This window comes from Chlorocebus sabaeus, chromosome 22 (assembly GCF_047675955.1).
Source record: "Chlorocebus sabaeus isolate Y175 chromosome 22, mChlSab1.0.hap1, whole genome shotgun sequence".
In the NCBI taxonomy this organism is placed as follows: Eukaryota; Metazoa; Chordata; class Mammalia; order Primates; family Cercopithecidae; genus Chlorocebus; species Chlorocebus sabaeus.
Window position 1 is genome coordinate 22,365,959 of NC_132925.1, and position 17,603 is coordinate 22,383,561.

A 17,603-nucleotide genomic window follows, 5' to 3' on the forward strand; every position below is an offset into this window, starting at 1 on the left:
CCAGACATGGTTAGAGGAGCTGTGATCATTTATCACCAAAATATAGAAAACAAAAGACTGAAGAGTATCAGTTTTTAAGTGTATCTCTTATTTATTTGACTTTATTTGGAAACAAAACGTTCCGTATTAACATTTTTTTCCTCAAAAGTGAAGCATCCAAACTCTTACTGTCTTAAATTATAAAATTCAAAATATGTTGCTTTCTTCCAAGCCTTCTAAAGAGAGTATGGTTGGGATGTTGTCTTTCCCAACGATTTTAAGATTTTATAATGACCCTTAAAAACTTTTCTTTGCTGCCAAACAGCAATGTCTTCAGAATTACTAAGTTTAGGGAAACAATTGGCCTCTACGTTAAATTACATGACTGTGTAAATTTGGAGGGTTTTTTTGGCTTGTTTTTTGCACTCTATATTTTCTGGTTTTCTTAATTATCAAATTATACCTGCCACTTCTTAATTTCTAATCCGATGCTTTAATCTACTGTGGGTTTGAGAATGATACAAATAAACTCTCTAGAATTGGTCTAAAATAAGGGTAGAAAAGTAAAAATGAAGTCCTGAGATATCTTTGTATGAGTGACTCTAAGGAATTTGTGCAGGAACCATACGGCATGTATTCTAGCAGCCTGGAGTCTGTGTTTGTCTCAAAAACTGAATCTTGCCCTATACAAAATGTAATATGTAAATGTCTCATTTTGGTTTTCCGTGTATTATTATTTAAAGTTTGCATCTTGAAGATATTGATATATTCTAGAAATGTAGTTCTCCTGTACTTTCTCCTATTGTGCCTAGAAGAAAATTTCTGTTCTTGTGTGACTTTAAAATGGTCTTACTTTGATTTTCAATTAAATTTTAACAATTTCAAGTTGCCAGGTAAGTGATTTTGAGTAAATAAAATATTATCAGAAGTATAAGACCTACAGTGTCTATAGTAAAGGACTTAAATTGAAGCAGATGTAATTTAAATAAACTGAATATTAGTCTCTAATATAATCAAATAAATGGCATATTAATTTAAGTAAACTAAATATTGACCATTGAATATTAACCAAACTGAATATTAACTAATGATCACTGAATATAATTGAGACACACTGAACATTAGCCACCATATATGGTAAACTATGGAAACAAAAAGATTTATGCATAGAATCAATTTGTTACACGGATATGGCTTAATAACAGTTCTGCCAAGAAACCAGAGGGTCACGTAAATCCTTTTCCGATTGATTATGTAGATTTATGTTGATTTCTTTTCTTTTTTTTCTCTAACATTGTTGTTTTAAGTAGTAAGTGTGCTGTTGTTGGGGAGGTAATAATAGAATTTTTATTGTTTTGTCATTAGGATTCAACCTACAACCAGCAGTTAATTATCCCCAGTATAGGATTACCTTTGAAAACCAAAGTATTTGCAGCTGTCCAAGCCACTAATCTGGATGGCAGGTAATTTCAAACTCTTATCTTTTTTAGGTCAAAACACTTTGACTGCCCAAACTCTCATGAGTCATAAAGTTGGCCCATTCATTTTTAAACTCAGTTTGAAAATATTATCATTGCCACACCATTTAGGCATGCTACTAAAAAGAAATAACCAATTACAAAGTTTAAGAGGTTACACTCGTGTTGTGTCATTAATCGGAAAATAACAAGTCTTCCCACAAAGAAGGCGGTGGTTCTTGGAAGGGGGAATGGGAAGATCTGGGATGCCAAAATGTTGTCTTTCTTCATCGGAAAGATGATTAACCAGATGTAGTCATTCTGTGAATACTTGATTTGCTTGCTTTTCCATATGTATGTTACTCTTCAATATGAATTTATTTAAAAATGAAAGGACTCTGCATAAGAGTATGTCAAAATTACATAAAATGATCTCCAGAAACATCTCTATAAAAAACGATTAAATTTCGGATGATACTTAAGAAAATTCAGATAATCAAACTGAAATAGAACGCAAAAGCTGAAGCTCTAACCCTGCCTTATTAAAAAAAGTAATGTGAAAATGGCCTATTTTGGATTACTCATGTATTATTATTTAAACTTTGCATCCTGAAGAGATTGGTATACTCCAGAAATTTCTTTCTTCTTTACTTTCCCTCTTCCTGTCCTGAAGAATATTTCTATTCTTGTACGAGTCTTTAAAATTGTCCTTCAATAATGCAGGAGTTTTTTCCATTTCATTGGCATTCACTTCCCATGGATTAGTTTTTTTTATAACATCAGAGTTGGAGTGGACTAATGTATAAGTGTGAGCAAAATCTAACATTATGGAGGAAGGATGTGGATGTGTATGTGCCTCATGGCTTTCTTCTCCCTAACACAGTGTCTATTGGGGACTCCACAATCGCCAAATCACTAATTCTGATATACAATTTGTGCTCTAAACTCCTTTGCTGTATTTGCTATTATAATATTCTCTGATTCTGTTAGAGACAGTCATATCTAGAAACAAAAGACTATTGTTTACAGTGAACATATAAGCATCTATGTAGCTCATTTTAAAGTTTACTTCTCAGACTTTGACCATTCAGTTGTCTTATACGCAATATTTATGACATTAGCCTTGACTCCCTTAATGTGAAATTGACAATTTGGTGCAGATTTTTAAACACTTTGAGTTTAGGAGAAAGTTATTACTTTTTAAAAACTTGTATGGGTACATAGTAGGTGTATATATTTATGGGGTACTTGAGATGTTTTGATGCAGGCATGCATGTGAAATAAGCAGGATGGAATAAGAGAAAGTTTTAATAAACAATAAACCTCTGCAAATAACAGGTAATAAACAATTATATTCCATGAGATAATAATTTTGTCAATATTTACTTCCCTTGTATTAGTAACTAATACCCCCCAAAAAATTCTGACTCTAGATTGTTTGCTTACATTCTTTCAGATGGAATGTTTTAATGGATTATTGCTATACAACTCCATCAGGAAACCCAAATGATGACATTCGATATGATCTCTTCCTTAGGTAAGACTTAGCTATCTAAGTATTGTATTGATACCAATGACCCAGTTGTAGATAACTGAAATGGCAAATCTAAGTCAGATAAATTATAAATCACTAATATAGCTTTTGAATTTCAAGTTTTACATTTTGAACTTTAAGTCCTTATAAAGCTGAAAGTTTAAAAGTTGAGAGAAGTTTTCAACACAAAATGCTGATAAGGCTATTGTTGAATCAGAGTTGTAACTAAGTTAGGTCCACCAAAGATGTTTTATTTGTGTTTAGGAGACATGGGAATATTTCACTGTCTTAGGAAAAGCATAGTTAGGACATTATTTGCAGGAAAAGAAATGCAATAGAGGTTACTATTTATCTGCAGCTAGACTGTCTCATATGTCAAAAGGAGAGTAAAATTAAAGCAATAGTCTGGATAATTTAGACCCCAAAATACTTTTGTTCATTTATCAGTATTTAGTATAAAACTATAATATAACCTACCACTCCTTTTTTTATTAGAGCCAATAACTTCATCCTCCTTCCCCAATAGACAGTGATAGAGTGAATGTAATATACATTTGGGGAAAGAGGACATTGATCATAAAACCATTCAATCATCCCAGTTCCTTTTCAGCATTTTTATCTGACAGCCGAACAGACTTGAGAGTCAAGCAATGTCTTCTAATCATGCTTATAAAGTGCAGTTGGCTCAGCTCACTGCAGCTTATTGACACATGATGGAAGTAATGTAATGGGAAACCAAAAGAATACACTTTATTGGCTAATCAAGGGTAAGATGACTGGTCAAACTGTTATTCTAACATAGCCTATTTCTGGAAATGTTAATTTGGGCAACATTTTTGGGAAAAAAATGTCAGTATGTATCAAAAGCCTTAAAAGTTTCATATTCTTTGATTCTAGCTTTACAAATTGGAAAACATATTTTAAAATATTTATGATGTTCTGGTCTATCAGTGATATTTACAATAGTAAAACATGGGAACGAATTATATATTCAGCAATAAGGAAATAGCTAGGTGAATGACTCTCAACCAGTAAGTTGAGAGTCCATACAGGTATTACAATCATATAGAGTTATGTCTTAGATAGAAAAAAAAAGTTTGGCTTTCTCTTACCTTCTCCCTTTTTGTCTAATTGGTATTTCTATCTTTGAAAATAATTGATTCTTTAACATTTAAAGGTATTAAAATATCAAGGAAAAGGATCATAATATATAATTGTGTATATATAATGAACTTCATTTATATAACAGAAAAGACTGTAAGGAGAAACAGCAAGAGGCTCCCAGTGGTTATTTATGCTTGGTACGGTTATGGATTTTTTTTCACATTTCTCTTATTTTCCCAAACTTCTATAATCCTCATATATTAATAATCTGGAATATGATCATCAGAATTCTTGTGTGAATATAGAAGCAGCTTAGTTCTGAATCTTTTCAGTTTTCGTATTGGAAACGATTCAGAGTGAAATGTATAAAGAAAAATAATTTCCCAAATGTCCTTTTGTGTGAATGTAGGAGGAAAAGAAAACCTAGAAATTCTAAAGGAAATGTTAGTGTTGATGAAAACAGTTAAGATCAAGAGAAAATGGTGTAGAAAGCAGTGTGGAAGAGGTGGTAAGGAAGGCAGGGAAGAAAAGTGGGTGCTGAGGGGTCCTAAGGGAGTCAGCTCCCAGAAACAGCAGGAGAAATACACACCTAGAAGAAAAGGGCACTACTTTGAATGGAAACTGCTGTCCCCTGGGCTGGGGAATCTGAAGAATGAAACAGTAGAGAATGCTCAGAGCCTCAGAAGTGGCAGATCTCAGAAAGTGCCAGCAAAAGCACACCTTCTAAAGGTGAAGGAATCACCTGGGAAGGCAGGGGCTCTGCCCTTGTTGGCGAGGCTGGTGAATAAACCTCAGGAACCCAGGGCTGGTGGTAGAACCCGTGAATATCTTTTAAGCTCAGTCAGCTGCACAGTTCTGCTATACTCAAAGACAATTGTTATTGAAAAACAGAGGAGGGAGCCCTTGAGTTGGGGAAACCCTTAAGGGTATTTACCATTCCACATTGCCTTAGGGGTCCTAAAAGTTTTAGCTTTAGGGAAATCCAACTCTTTCAAACTTGAATGATAAACAGATGCAGGTATTTCTTGCAGTATTCCAATATTCTACAGGAAAAATATCGAAAATGGCAGAAAAGAAATTTTAAAGATGAATTAAACTCACCAGAAAACTGTTGCCACGGAATATATAATACATACATTCCAACATTCATTTTTAAAAAGCAAAAAGCATCATGGTTATGAAGATAGAATTATGAGAACTTAGGTAAGTAAGGATAGGACAGTAAAAGTCCTGGCTATGGAAATGTGAAAAGGAAACTGGTATAAGTGAAAATAAATGGAAATCTAAAGAATGTATGAGAGGAAGGGACACGTAATTAGAAAACATTCAAAGGAGTGCAGATCACAGCAGAAACAGTGTGGGACATGGAAGATAAGTATAAGAAATACAAATAAAAATAAACAAATATAGAGGAAAATAAAAAGAGGACTAAGTAAGATAGAAATAAAAAGGTGAGAAAGGGAATTCTATATATATATATATAATATGCATAATTAGAATTGTCCACCCAAAAGTCAAAATAATAGAACACCATGTTTAAAAATATAATCCAGGAACACTTTCCTAAATTAAAAAAAAATCTGTCATTGACATAATGAATTGATGCCCTGGATGACATTGAAGATTTCATTAAGTGGAAACCAGGGGAAATATAAAAAGACGTAGAAATACAATAAAAAATTAGAGATTTTACCCCTTAGAAAACTTACTTCTGGTGGCCAACAAGTAAGTAAGGAAGTAAGGATATAGGAAATCTAAATGACATAGGCAATAAGCTATATACAGAGAGACAGCAATTCATAACAATATCAAAAACCAGGAAGTCCTCACCACTTGGAAGTTGTAAAACCCATAAATAAGACTTGTATCAAAAATGAAAATATGAATCAATGTTCTGGAAGAAGTTAAGAAAAAGTAGGTTCCTTGAAAAAATAAGTTAATAGAGAATCACAAGCTAATCAAATCAAGAAAAAAAGGGATAAATGACAAATACAAAAAGATAAGAGGGGAATCAACATGGAAATGAGCAGAGTACGGTTCTATCAGATATCACAGTCAATAAAATGTCTACAATTATTAAAGGAATGTGATATTATGCAAGGCTAGACACATAGACAAAAGTCACAGAACAATAAACTGAGAAATAGATCCCCAAACATATAGGAATTGAGTGTAAGATGGAGTGTGGAACCACAAATCAGTGGGATAAGTATATTTTTAAAAACAGTGTTGGACATGGATAACAGTAAGATAAAAGATAGTATTGGACCTATACTTCACTCAATACACCATAATAAAACCTAAGTAGATTATTAATTTAAATGTAAAAGCTACAACTTTAAAAGTGGTAGAATAAAACAAGAGAAATACCTCAAAACTTTGGAGTAAGGAAACTATTTTCAGTCTAAATACTAGAAGCCACAAAATAACATATTGAAAATTTAACTACATAAGAGTAAAACTGTGAACATACACACACACACACACACACACACACACACACACACACACGGAATGTCCAAAGCCAAATAACAAAGTGAAACAATTTGTAACTTATATAACAACCAGTAACCACTCTTCTTAAGACATAAAAGAACTCATAAGAATCAGAAAGAAAATGGCCAACAACACAACAGAATTTGGTCAAAAGACATAAACCATTTTCAGATAAAGAAAAGCAAATGACTATGAGGTATGTGAAGATATACAAACTCATTAATTATAAGAAAAATATAAGTTAAAATTATAGGGTGATAGTTCATTTTTACTCTCAAATAGGGAATAATAAAAAGTTTTATCCATACATTTTGCTGATGTAGCTCTGGAGAAGTAAGCATTGTTTTCATATATGGCTTGTGAAGTCCAAAATTGAACAATATTTATATAGGGCAATTTGACAATATCTATTAAATGATGTATTCTGATATATGGATGTATTCTGTAGATAATCCTGCACATGTTCAACATGATATATCATAAGGCTATTCATTATTACTTCATTTCAAAAAAGCAAAAGATTAAAAACAATGCATGTACATAAATAGGAAACCGATTAAATAAACTCTGAAACATGTCCATGATGAAATACTATACAGCTGTGGAAGAAAATGAGGAAGCTCTCTAAATGTTGATACGAAAAGATCTCTAACACTGCTAAATCTTTAAAAAGCGAGGTACAACATAGTGTAGACAATATGCTATCACATATTTACGGAGGGAGGACAGTAAGAATACATTGCTTCTGTTTCTATTTTCATAAACCCTGGGAATGATGTGAAAATAAATGAGAATGAAAAGACGTGAGATCACCTCTGGCAGGTTTCTATATATTTTAAATTGTTTGGATTTTGGAACTATATGAAAGTATAATTCTTCTAGCTATTATTGCAATCAGAAGCTGATCTGTTTAAATTTTATGATCCAGGTTTTATTGTCATATCTGTTGAAGTAGCTTATACTATGATTAAATGTCTGTAACGTGACATGGTTCTGTTAGCTCTTAATGTAATGGCGGATCCTTAATACGGTAGAAATTAATTTACAAGTCTCAGTAGGTTGATACTTCCCAGTGATGTCCTGTTTTCACATTCCCTAAAATTTAGCTGTGACAAGGATCCTCAGACCACCGTCATTGAGAATGGCCGAAGCCAGCGGGGCCGGTTTTCATTTGAAGTGTTCCGATTTGTGAAACACAAGAATCAGAAAATGTCCACTGTCTTCTTGCACTGTGTTACCAAGCTCTGTAGAGCAGATGACTGCCCCTTCCTTATGCCGGTATGTTTTGAAGAACTTCATTCTAAATTGTTGAATGGATCTAAGCTGAAAGTTTATCAAATGTCAGAAACTAATTTCTGCTTGGAAAGTGGATAGGTGTTAGGTCAAATAGTTTGAAGTAGGATTTATTCATTTGTCTAGTAAAGATCTGCTAAATATCCTACTTTGTGCCAAGCATTATACTGAGGATACATAGATGAGGCATGCACAAATTCTGAATTTAATTAGATTATCCTTTAGGATCATGAGCTAGTTACAGAAGAAAGCAAGACAAAAATCTTATGGTGCAAAGGCAGACAAATATATGGGTTGTAGTAATAGGCAGTATTCACCATTACAAGAGAGTTAAATCAGGAGAGGTTGAGAGGATTGGTGGAGATGAACTCCAGCTGTTACTTTGAAGAGGACTGAACCCCAAAGAACCAAAATCAAGACTGTGAGAGACATTGCTGGACAAACGATGGTCAAAGACACAGACACATAAATTAATGTGATCAGAGAGCTTCTAGTTCTTCAGGAGGGTTGTGGAGCAGAGTAGAGATGCTTGGAAAACCCGGGGAGCACACTGGGCTGGAGCTGGAAAGGTAGATTGTGGTCAGATGGTCGGGAAATCACTGAGATTAAAGGCTAAAAGCAGTGAAAGGTGTGCATCTGAATTGCGTACAGTCACCATTAAAATAAAGATCCATTTAGTAGTGAATTAAAAAATTCTATTCTGACTGGCTCTCTAGGGTCACATCATTATTAACCTGAGACAAACGCAGGCCCCTTTTTAATTTGAAATACCATTAATATGTTTATATTTATGTTCAATTCATGCATAAATGGGAAGCTATTTCTTCATACTCATTGATCCCTTCGGACTAATAAGCAATGTCAGATAGGGGTAAATGGGGAGTCCACATTACCTTGAGTCCATGCTGACCAACATTTCCAGGAAGGATTTATTAAAGGCTTGAGAGAAATAAAAGTAGAAAAGTTTGATAAACACAGCACTTTTTCAAGAGAGCCATTGAGCTATGTAAATTAATGAGGCAGTGCACAATTACAGAGGGAGGAAATAAGAAATGTGGCCCAAGCCAGGGTAAGAAACACTGTAGCAGTTACATGCAAAGTAATTAAATAAATGCACAGAAGGAAATGAATAAAATTAAACATGTGGTATCTCTTCCAAAAGAATCTGCTTTCCAAATGGCCATAAAGAAACAATTCTGTGCTGGTGTGGAATTTCATTTGTTTTCATTAACACCTCAGATTTGCAGCCACAGAGAAAGGAGAGATGCTGGGAGGAGGACGACTTGGAGCCCCCAGAGCTCTTCTGGCAGTGCGGTACTCTCTGCTGGTCCCATCATTACTCGGAGTGGTAAGCGTGCTCCTCCCTCTGTATGTAGTAATAGACGGTTCCAAAATGCCTCTTACTTGTCTTCCAACAAGAACTCAAAGTGGTTCCTAAACAGCACTAATTAACTGTGAGACAAGATAAACTGCGAAGCAACTTTAATTTCACAGTAGTTTTCCTGTTTACCCAACTTTCACACAAAGGGCAATATTGTCTTTACTACATTTCCTGTTTTCTCTCTCTCTCTCTCTCTCTCTCTCACACACACACACACACACACACACAAACACACACGAGTATGCCATGATGGACCTGTTTTTTTGGGCGGTTTTTTTGTTTGTTTGTTTTTGTTTTTGAGACGGAGTCTCACTCTGTTGTCCAGGCTGGGGTGCAGTGATGTGATCTTGGCTCACTGCAGCCTCCACCTCCTAGGTCCAAGAGATTCTCCTGCCTCAGCCTCCCGAGTAGCTGAGATTATAGGCGCCTGCCACCACACCTGGCTAATTTTTGTATTTTTAGTAGAGATGCGGTTTCACCATATTGCTCAGGCTGGTCTCGAACTCCTGACTTCGTGATCCGCCCACCTCGGCCTCCCAAAATGCTGGGATTACAGGCGTGAGCCCGGCCCATGCTGGACGTGTGTAATCACCCCATGAATACACTTCACCCTCCTCTGCCCTGCTGTCGCCCATGACTACTAATTTGAGTGGACTGCAGCCTCTAGCTTCCTTGCCCTCTAGTTTCTGGCTGGGCTTGATCAATTGGTGGTGCTGTAAGCAGATGGGAGGGCACAGAAATTGTGGAGTCCACAGGGCTTCTCCCAGACAATTCTCTCCCTGTAACTACTCTGAAAACCCTTTCCTTGTCCCTTAACTCTCCTCGTCCCTTAACTTTCCTCTCTCTCGTGAATTTTCTACGTCTTTATAAATAGCCGAGTAAACACTCCGTATATGGCCCAGTTTGAGTACCATTTGTTTCCTTTCAGAATTGTGCATATTACATATTCTCATCTACTGCATTCATTTGTGCTCATGAATTTATATGATCTAATGGACACAACTCTTTATAACTCTTTATAAACATATTCTCAGGTATACAAATATATGTGCATACATGTACCTACACAGACACACACACACACACAGTAAATGGATGTAGATTTTGTAGGTTTAAGTCAGTGTGAACCCCGAGACTTCCGGAGTCCATTGGATAAAACAGATGTGACATGAAAAACTCTGAAACTAAAGCCGGAAAAACAGGTTCTAGGTTTAGCTTTTGTTCTAACATGCCATGTGAGTAGAGGTTTTGTTTCATTTCTCTGGGCAAATGTTTCTTCATTTTTAAAGTAAAAGTTTTTAAAAAGTTTTAAAATGTTTTTTTCATTTTAAAATAAAAGTTTTAAGATTTTTTTTTTCTAACTCTATCGTTCTAAATTTTCTCCCAAAAAAGAGAATAATTCTGATTTGGATTATATGCTAATAATGTTTTCTCCATATTATATTAGCCTCAATACTGTTATTATGTTTCAGTTACATTTTCAGTACCTTTTCTCCATGCTGCCCATCCCACAGTCAAAATAAAGTTTTGCCTGAAGTAGGCAAATCAGTAAAAAGTGGTTTTGGCCCAAAACATTCAGACAATTGCTTTAATTACTTTCTTCCCTGTGCTTGTGTAGTCCTAACATTATTTAAAAACAAACCAATAGGCCCTTTCAATAATAATGCAGAGATATATTAAATATGAAATTTCAAACTTAGCCCATACTCCCTGAAGATTTTTGGTATGTGCTCTGACTGGTTTAAAAATGACTGGTTTGGTCAGGCACGATGGCTCATGCCTGAAATCCCAGCACTTTGGGAGGCCGAGGCGGGTGTATTACCTGAGGTCAGGAGTTCGAGACCAGCCTGGCAACATGGTGAACTGCCATCTCTACTAAAAATATAGAAATTAGCCAGGTGTGGTGGCACACGCCTGTAATCACAGCTACTTGGGAGGCTGAGGCAGGAGAACTGCTTGAGCCAGGGAGGCGGAGGTTGCAGTGAGCCAAGATCGTGCCACTGCACTTCAACCTGGCCAACAGAGTGAGACTCTGTCTCAAAAATAAATAAATAAAATAAAATAAAATAAAATAAAATAAAATAAAATACTGGTTTGTGGCTTGTGAAAGTCCCATTTTTGATCTCTATCTAGCTTTCAGAAGTGGCTCATAGAATTACATTGAATGGAAACTCAGTTCTTGCTGCCAGTAATTAGGATTGCTTTTGGGTAGGCACAATAAAAGAGATTTTTGTTTCCATGGGGCATATCTAGAGTCAGTTTGCTATAAGAAAAGAAATTTAAAAGTGATATTTCTTCTGTTCATCTTGGGTAGATGGCTTTTCCTCCTTAATTACCCTTTTCCTTCCTTCTTGCCTATGCAGAACTAAGTATTACAGTTTTTAAATAATTTGTTAGCTGTATTCATCCATTCTAATGCTGCTAATAAAGAAACACTTGAGACTGCGTAATTTATAAAGAAAAACAGATTTAATGGGGTCACAGTTCCACATGGGTGGGGAGGCCTCACAATCATGGCAGAAGGCAAAAGAAGAGCAAAGGCATGTCTTACATGGTGGCAGGCAAGAGGGCACGTGCGGAGGAATTGCCCTTTATAAAACTGTGAGATCTCATGAGACTTATTCACTATCATGAGAACAGCATGGGAAAAATCGACCCCATGATTCAATTACCTCCCATGACATGTGGGTATTATTATGGGAGCTTTAATTCAAGATGAGATTTGGGTGGGTACACAAACCATATCATTAGTGTAAAATAATTTTTAAAATTCAAAAAAGATTCTAAGATCCCCAAAATCCCAGCAAAGATAAATAAGTAGAAGTCTCTAATTCTAACATAAGTAAACAGTTCTCTAGGTTTATAGGTTTCATCCATCCCACGTCCAGTTGCCACAAAGAGCTATCACAATGCCTCTGATGTCATGCCTGGATTTCTTTCCAATTTTCAACCAGTTTCCACCTCAAGAATGTCACTTATTGCCCAACATGCTAGAGTTGTCTCGGGATCACCTCCGGTTTCTCCACCGGCAGAGCCCCCAGAGGAGCACACTCACACTTTCAGGGTTCCCTTGAATCCTCTCTCATTCTCTCTGGAATTATTTTTAAATAATTTGGATAAATTTTGGCATGGTCTTCTTTAGTCATCATGGTGGTCTCACTGCTTAGAGGAACATATATAAAGATGTTTACATTGTAATACTATGATACCCATGAAAAAATATATTTTTAAAAATTCCACATGAACACAGAACTCAGAACTCAAGCCCTACTCATCCATATGCAAATCCTATGTAAACTTCATGTTCAGCTTCATGACCAGAACTACCTTTTTTCCTTAGTTTTGCTTTATTTTTATCTTAGGTCAGCTGGAATTTATCTCTTCAGGTCCTGTGGCCAGTTTTATATAGACAAGTCCAATTTCAAGCTTGATTTGCCCTCTTCAAAGCTCTCTGATTCTTGGAAGTTTTGCTCTGTTTGCTCATTGAACCATTCCTTTTCCCTAGACATCTAGCTTAGGTCAAGTTCAGTAAGTTGTTAATCCTCAGAACTCCTGTTTTGTTTTGCTTTTTAATGAAATCAAATCCATTCTGGATATTTTTTTTCCCCAACATTGTTAATAGTTTTGTTACTTGACTTAGGAAAATCTTCACACCCTCATAATGCAACCCCTCAAGATAAATTTCCTGAAGTGTTCTTATTTAAAACTTCAAAATGCTAAAGGTGCTTGGATGGGGGAGTTCTTATCAAAGGGTGCAATTCTGGAAATCTGAAGGCACCAACACCAGAAAACAATACCTAATTTTTTTGTTATTAAATTCCTGTGGAGAAACCCAAGCCATATTCTTGTTCAATTAGAATTGTTGAGTTTTGTGAGTAGTTAATAATTCACTTGAGCATGCTTGTTTAGTCCCTTCATGGGACTGTCACTCTTCTAGGAACTGGGAGTACAACAGAGAACAGGCCACAGACTTTGTCCTCGGAGATCTTAGAGTTCAGAGGTAGAAACAGACTATTAACGAAGATAACACTGTGGAAAGTAAAAAGGTCGGCTCTTATTAACTTGAAATGTGTGGTCCATTTTACTACATAGGTTATTAAAGTTTTTTTAAAAAATAGTTTTCTAGTGCTAAGAGAAAAAAAATTATTCTGTGTATATCTCTGGTAGTCTTTTTATTATTATTATTATTTCAACTACTTACATGAGAAAGCAGAGAATGACAATTTATCTGCCACTTCTGGCTTTTAAATGACTGTGGCATTGCTGCTATCACCTTCCTCCTATAGGATTTCAAATAGATAAATATACTATTGGAGACCCCCAAAAGTTTGATATTCCAATCAGTTCTAATTCCAGAAGGCTTCAGGTGTTTCTTTTAGCATATATGTACACGTCAAGACCAAGTGGGTCCGAGGAAAAAACAAGCTGTGGTGTGATAAAAGTCTCCTGAAAAAATGTCTACCTTCCCTTTCAAGGCTTTACAGTGCTTTGATGTTTTGTTTGTTTGTTTGCTTTGTTTGCAATAATACAAAAATTGGAGGCTACCAGAAATAGCAACTAGATAAAGCAATTCTCTCCACCTTTATCCACTATCAAATACAATTCCAAATAGTATTAGAATATCACAGGTTTTGATTTCAACCACCTGCCAAAGGTAGTACGCTTTCATTTATTCAGAGTCCTGGAACCTGGATTTTGTCATTCCAGTCTCATTTGGAAAAGGGTGTGTCCTTTCCCCACACGGAGATTTTGTCTACAGCCAAGTCCTCTTTAATGACACCTGAAATATTGCTTCTATAGAAGTGTTGCTGGTAATATGGGGAGTGAGGGGGACAGTCTGACTTTTGTTAACCTTAGGAGGCAGAAAATAGCAGAGAGGGCATCTAGTCATAGCACTTTTGTCTTATTTGGAACACTTATTAGAAAGGAACTTTCTATTTTTTAGTTGAAATATTTTAAAGCAATTAAGTGTGATTTCTAAAAAAAAAGACAATAGCTTTCAAAAAGAAATTTTGTACCATTATATATTCTCCCCCTGTGTTCCAGTGAGGCAGCTCATCTTGGGAAAAGAGCACATGGATATTTTGGAAGAATTGATCATAGTCCATTCATCCCATCTGTTTCCATGAGAAGCAAGTGTGATTATAAAGTAGTGTTGGTTAGAGATTAGGATTTTTCTGAATGTTGTATAATAAAAATGTGTGTTATTTTTCTTTTTGTCCTATAGCGATGCATTGCACCATTCAAAAGAGTGCTATGAATGAGTGCCATATTAATTTTGAGCATTGTACTTCAGGATCCGACAGCATCGTTTCTGCCAAGATTCATGTGTCTGAAAAAAAAATGGTGTCAGATATTTTATAAATATCTCACCAGGTTCTCCCCTTACTTGTTTTAAATACTCATCCTAGAGTTTCATAGCTTGAGATATTCATCTTCATCACCAGAAATAGTTTTCATACTTGGCCAGTTTATATTATTTTAGGAAAAGGACTCTGAAACTGAGCTTTGTTTTAAGCATATGTTTACTCTGTCATAAAGGCTGTGACAGATGGAAATTTCTTTATCTGTAAAATGGGGGTAGCAATAATATCCAAACCATATGGCTTCTGTGAGAATGAAGTGTGATAATATATGAAACAGCAGTTTATGAACTATGTAGTTTTATACACATATTGATTGTAATAATATTTATATTCCAGAAATAAACAGTCAATTGCACACATTATATGGTTCAAATAACAAACACAAATATTAAAACACAAATATGAAATTATTGTTATTTCAAATATGAAATATGAGCTCATACAAGCTCAAGGGTTAATAGCAACATGATGACAAATTGGACAATAAAAATTGGGAAATCAAGTAATATGTTTATCACATCTATTATTGTATTTGGCAGGGAAAAGTCAAAAATCAACAGCTTCAATCTTTTACTTAACAGATGCAAATAAAACTACAACTCAAGCTAAGTAGTCATGTTTTCCTTTCATATAGTTATTAAGTGTAAATTTATCTTCTTGGAACTTAAAGTGATGTGTTTGCAGATTATGTTGGACAAATTGGCAATACTTAAAATAGAGTGGCACTAAATAATGAATATTCTGTATAACAGAATAACAAATAGCAGGTTATAGGACCATAAAAAATGTAATAGCTGTTAACAATTACTGCCCCCACTAACCTTACTGGAGAGCTAATGATGAAACAAAGTTGGCAGGCAAGAAAACAGCATAGTATAGATGTTTTTCGATTACATTTGTATACCCAGGACAGGTGCAGGATGTGGACTTGGGGAATAGAAAGATGATGAAATCCAGGACATATGAAACAGGGCGTGGAAAAGCAGAATGATTTAGGAGGACTTTCATTTTTGCCTTACTCAAGGAGATTATGGGTGGAAGTAAGAGGAGATTTGGGTAAAAATGTAGGTACAAAGTAATTATTGGTCAGAATAAACAAAGGTAAATATTTGGAGAGATGATGTCACTTCTCTTTTCCTGTTTTTTCCTCTCAGATGAGACTCCAACCAACAATTCACAACTTGGTAAGATAATTAACATATTTTGCTGTGTTTTTTTTTTACATTTTTGGTGATCAGTTACAAAGCTGTAATCATCTCAGTGTAATGAGCTTGAGTTTTCCAAGTTTGGTACATTTTAGATAACAGTTCACTGAGGGTTTTCAAATTCATATGTGATCTATTGGTCAATTTTTATAGCATTTGATAGCTTTTTGGTATTTTTGGTTTTGGCGGCCCATGGGCAGCCTCTAAACCATACAATCCTTTGGTATTGGGTTGAATTACAGTCAAATAGATGGTAACACAATTCAGTGCCATGCTGCTATTCTATGAGATGCTGATGAAAGACATTTTGCAGGTAAAACTGGGTTAAGGTGGGATAAATATTATATGGGGCGTTCACAACTGGGTGTGTTTCATTATTTGCAGGTTCTCCAAGTGTGCCTCCCTTCCAGCTGAACGCCATCACCAGTGCACTGATATCGGGAATGGTCATTCTGGGAGTTACGAGCTTTTCTCTTCTTCTGTGCTCACTGGCCCTTCTGCACAGGAAGGGACCCACCAGTTTAGTGTTGAATGGCATAAGAAACCCAGTCTTTGACTGACTGTAACAGGTGCCTCCTCTCTGGAGAAGGCTTCACTGACTAAACTATGTGTGACTGCAGTCAGTGTTCCATCTGAATTTCATGTCAGTCCACATTCAATATTTGTAGGTTTGATAAATTTCACAGTGTAGCTTGTCAGCATAATGATAGTGAAAGAAGTTTATAATATTGCTATTGTCACTGATGTATGTGGCCAGCCGTACTTTTATGCCACCAATGAATATATTGACAATAAGTGAAAAATATTCAGGACTTAGCTCTTCCAGGATCAGTAATATTTCATTTTACACCAGTTTGCTTTTGATTGTTGGTTAAAAGATAAAAGGTTGGAGTAGACAAAAAATGAAATGTGTTGCATTTCCCCCTTAAGCATTAAAGCCCACTGCAGCGGCATTTAGATTTGCACATGTGGTCCTAGAATAAATGTTGCTTTTTGTTTTAATCCAGATATTCCCTGCTTCAGGATGTGTTTTAATTGGACTGGCCAATTTGGATACCTGAGATTTGACTACTCATTCTATGACCTCCTGTGTTTTTGGCTGATTTCCATATCTGACAATACTCATTTTAAAAGAAACTCTTGGGACATATCTTTTAACCTGGGGCATCCTTTTGTATAGAAGATAGTGAAAATAGTTGTTAGCTTCCAAGTGTCCTAGTACTAAGTGTCCCTAGATCATTATTTTTTAGAATAGGAATGGCTGTGATCGGTTTTCTTCTTCTGGTTCACGTGAGAACATCAGCACATGTTAACTCTCCTCCCAGGTAAACAGTTCAACTGCTGTTGCAGCTGTGCTTCCAGCAGTGAGGTAACTATGCAAAGATTATTTTTAATTCAGGAATCATTACATGTGAAAACAAGCTGTAGTTGTGAAAAGAGAACATTATCATCAGCTCATAAACCTACTGTTCCTAGAAGGGTTTTGAACAGTTTAGATTCCCTTTTTCCTAAAACAAAAAGGAAACTTAGGTTAAGTGTCGTTTGCAGAACATTGTTGGAATCTACATTAAAAGATATTCTTTCCCCCCATATTTTTGGCGCCAGGCAATACAATTAATCAGGAGAGGGTTTCTTTTTAAGGTATCTTCTTGTAGGTTTCATAATTGCCATGAATAAACAATATTTTCCTCTAATAGTAAACTGCAAGAAGCATTTGATCCTTTATCAGTTTTGCAAAAAAGCAAGTTTTAAGCAGGCGATGTTCTTACAAAAAAAAAAATCAACGTT

General features: G+C 35.5%; 1 protein-coding gene across 1 annotated transcript in view; it reads left to right on the plus strand.

Moving 5' to 3' along the window:
- Positions 1-16,375, plus strand: part of ZPLD1 (zona pellucida like domain containing 1) — a 42,029-nt gene extending 25,654 nt beyond the window's left edge. The window contains exons 6-11 of the mRNA XM_073009609.1: positions 1,345-1,442; positions 2,893-2,973; positions 7,677-7,848; positions 9,103-9,211; positions 15,765-15,794; positions 16,200-16,375. Of these exons, the coding sequence (XP_072865710.1) occupies positions 1,345-1,442; positions 2,893-2,973; positions 7,677-7,848; positions 9,103-9,211; positions 15,765-15,794; positions 16,200-16,375 (666 nt within the window). The remainder of the gene's footprint in view (positions 1-1,344; positions 1,443-2,892; positions 2,974-7,676; positions 7,849-9,102; positions 9,212-15,764; positions 15,795-16,199) is intronic.
- The last annotated feature ends 1,228 nt before the right edge of the window (positions 16,376-17,603 follow it).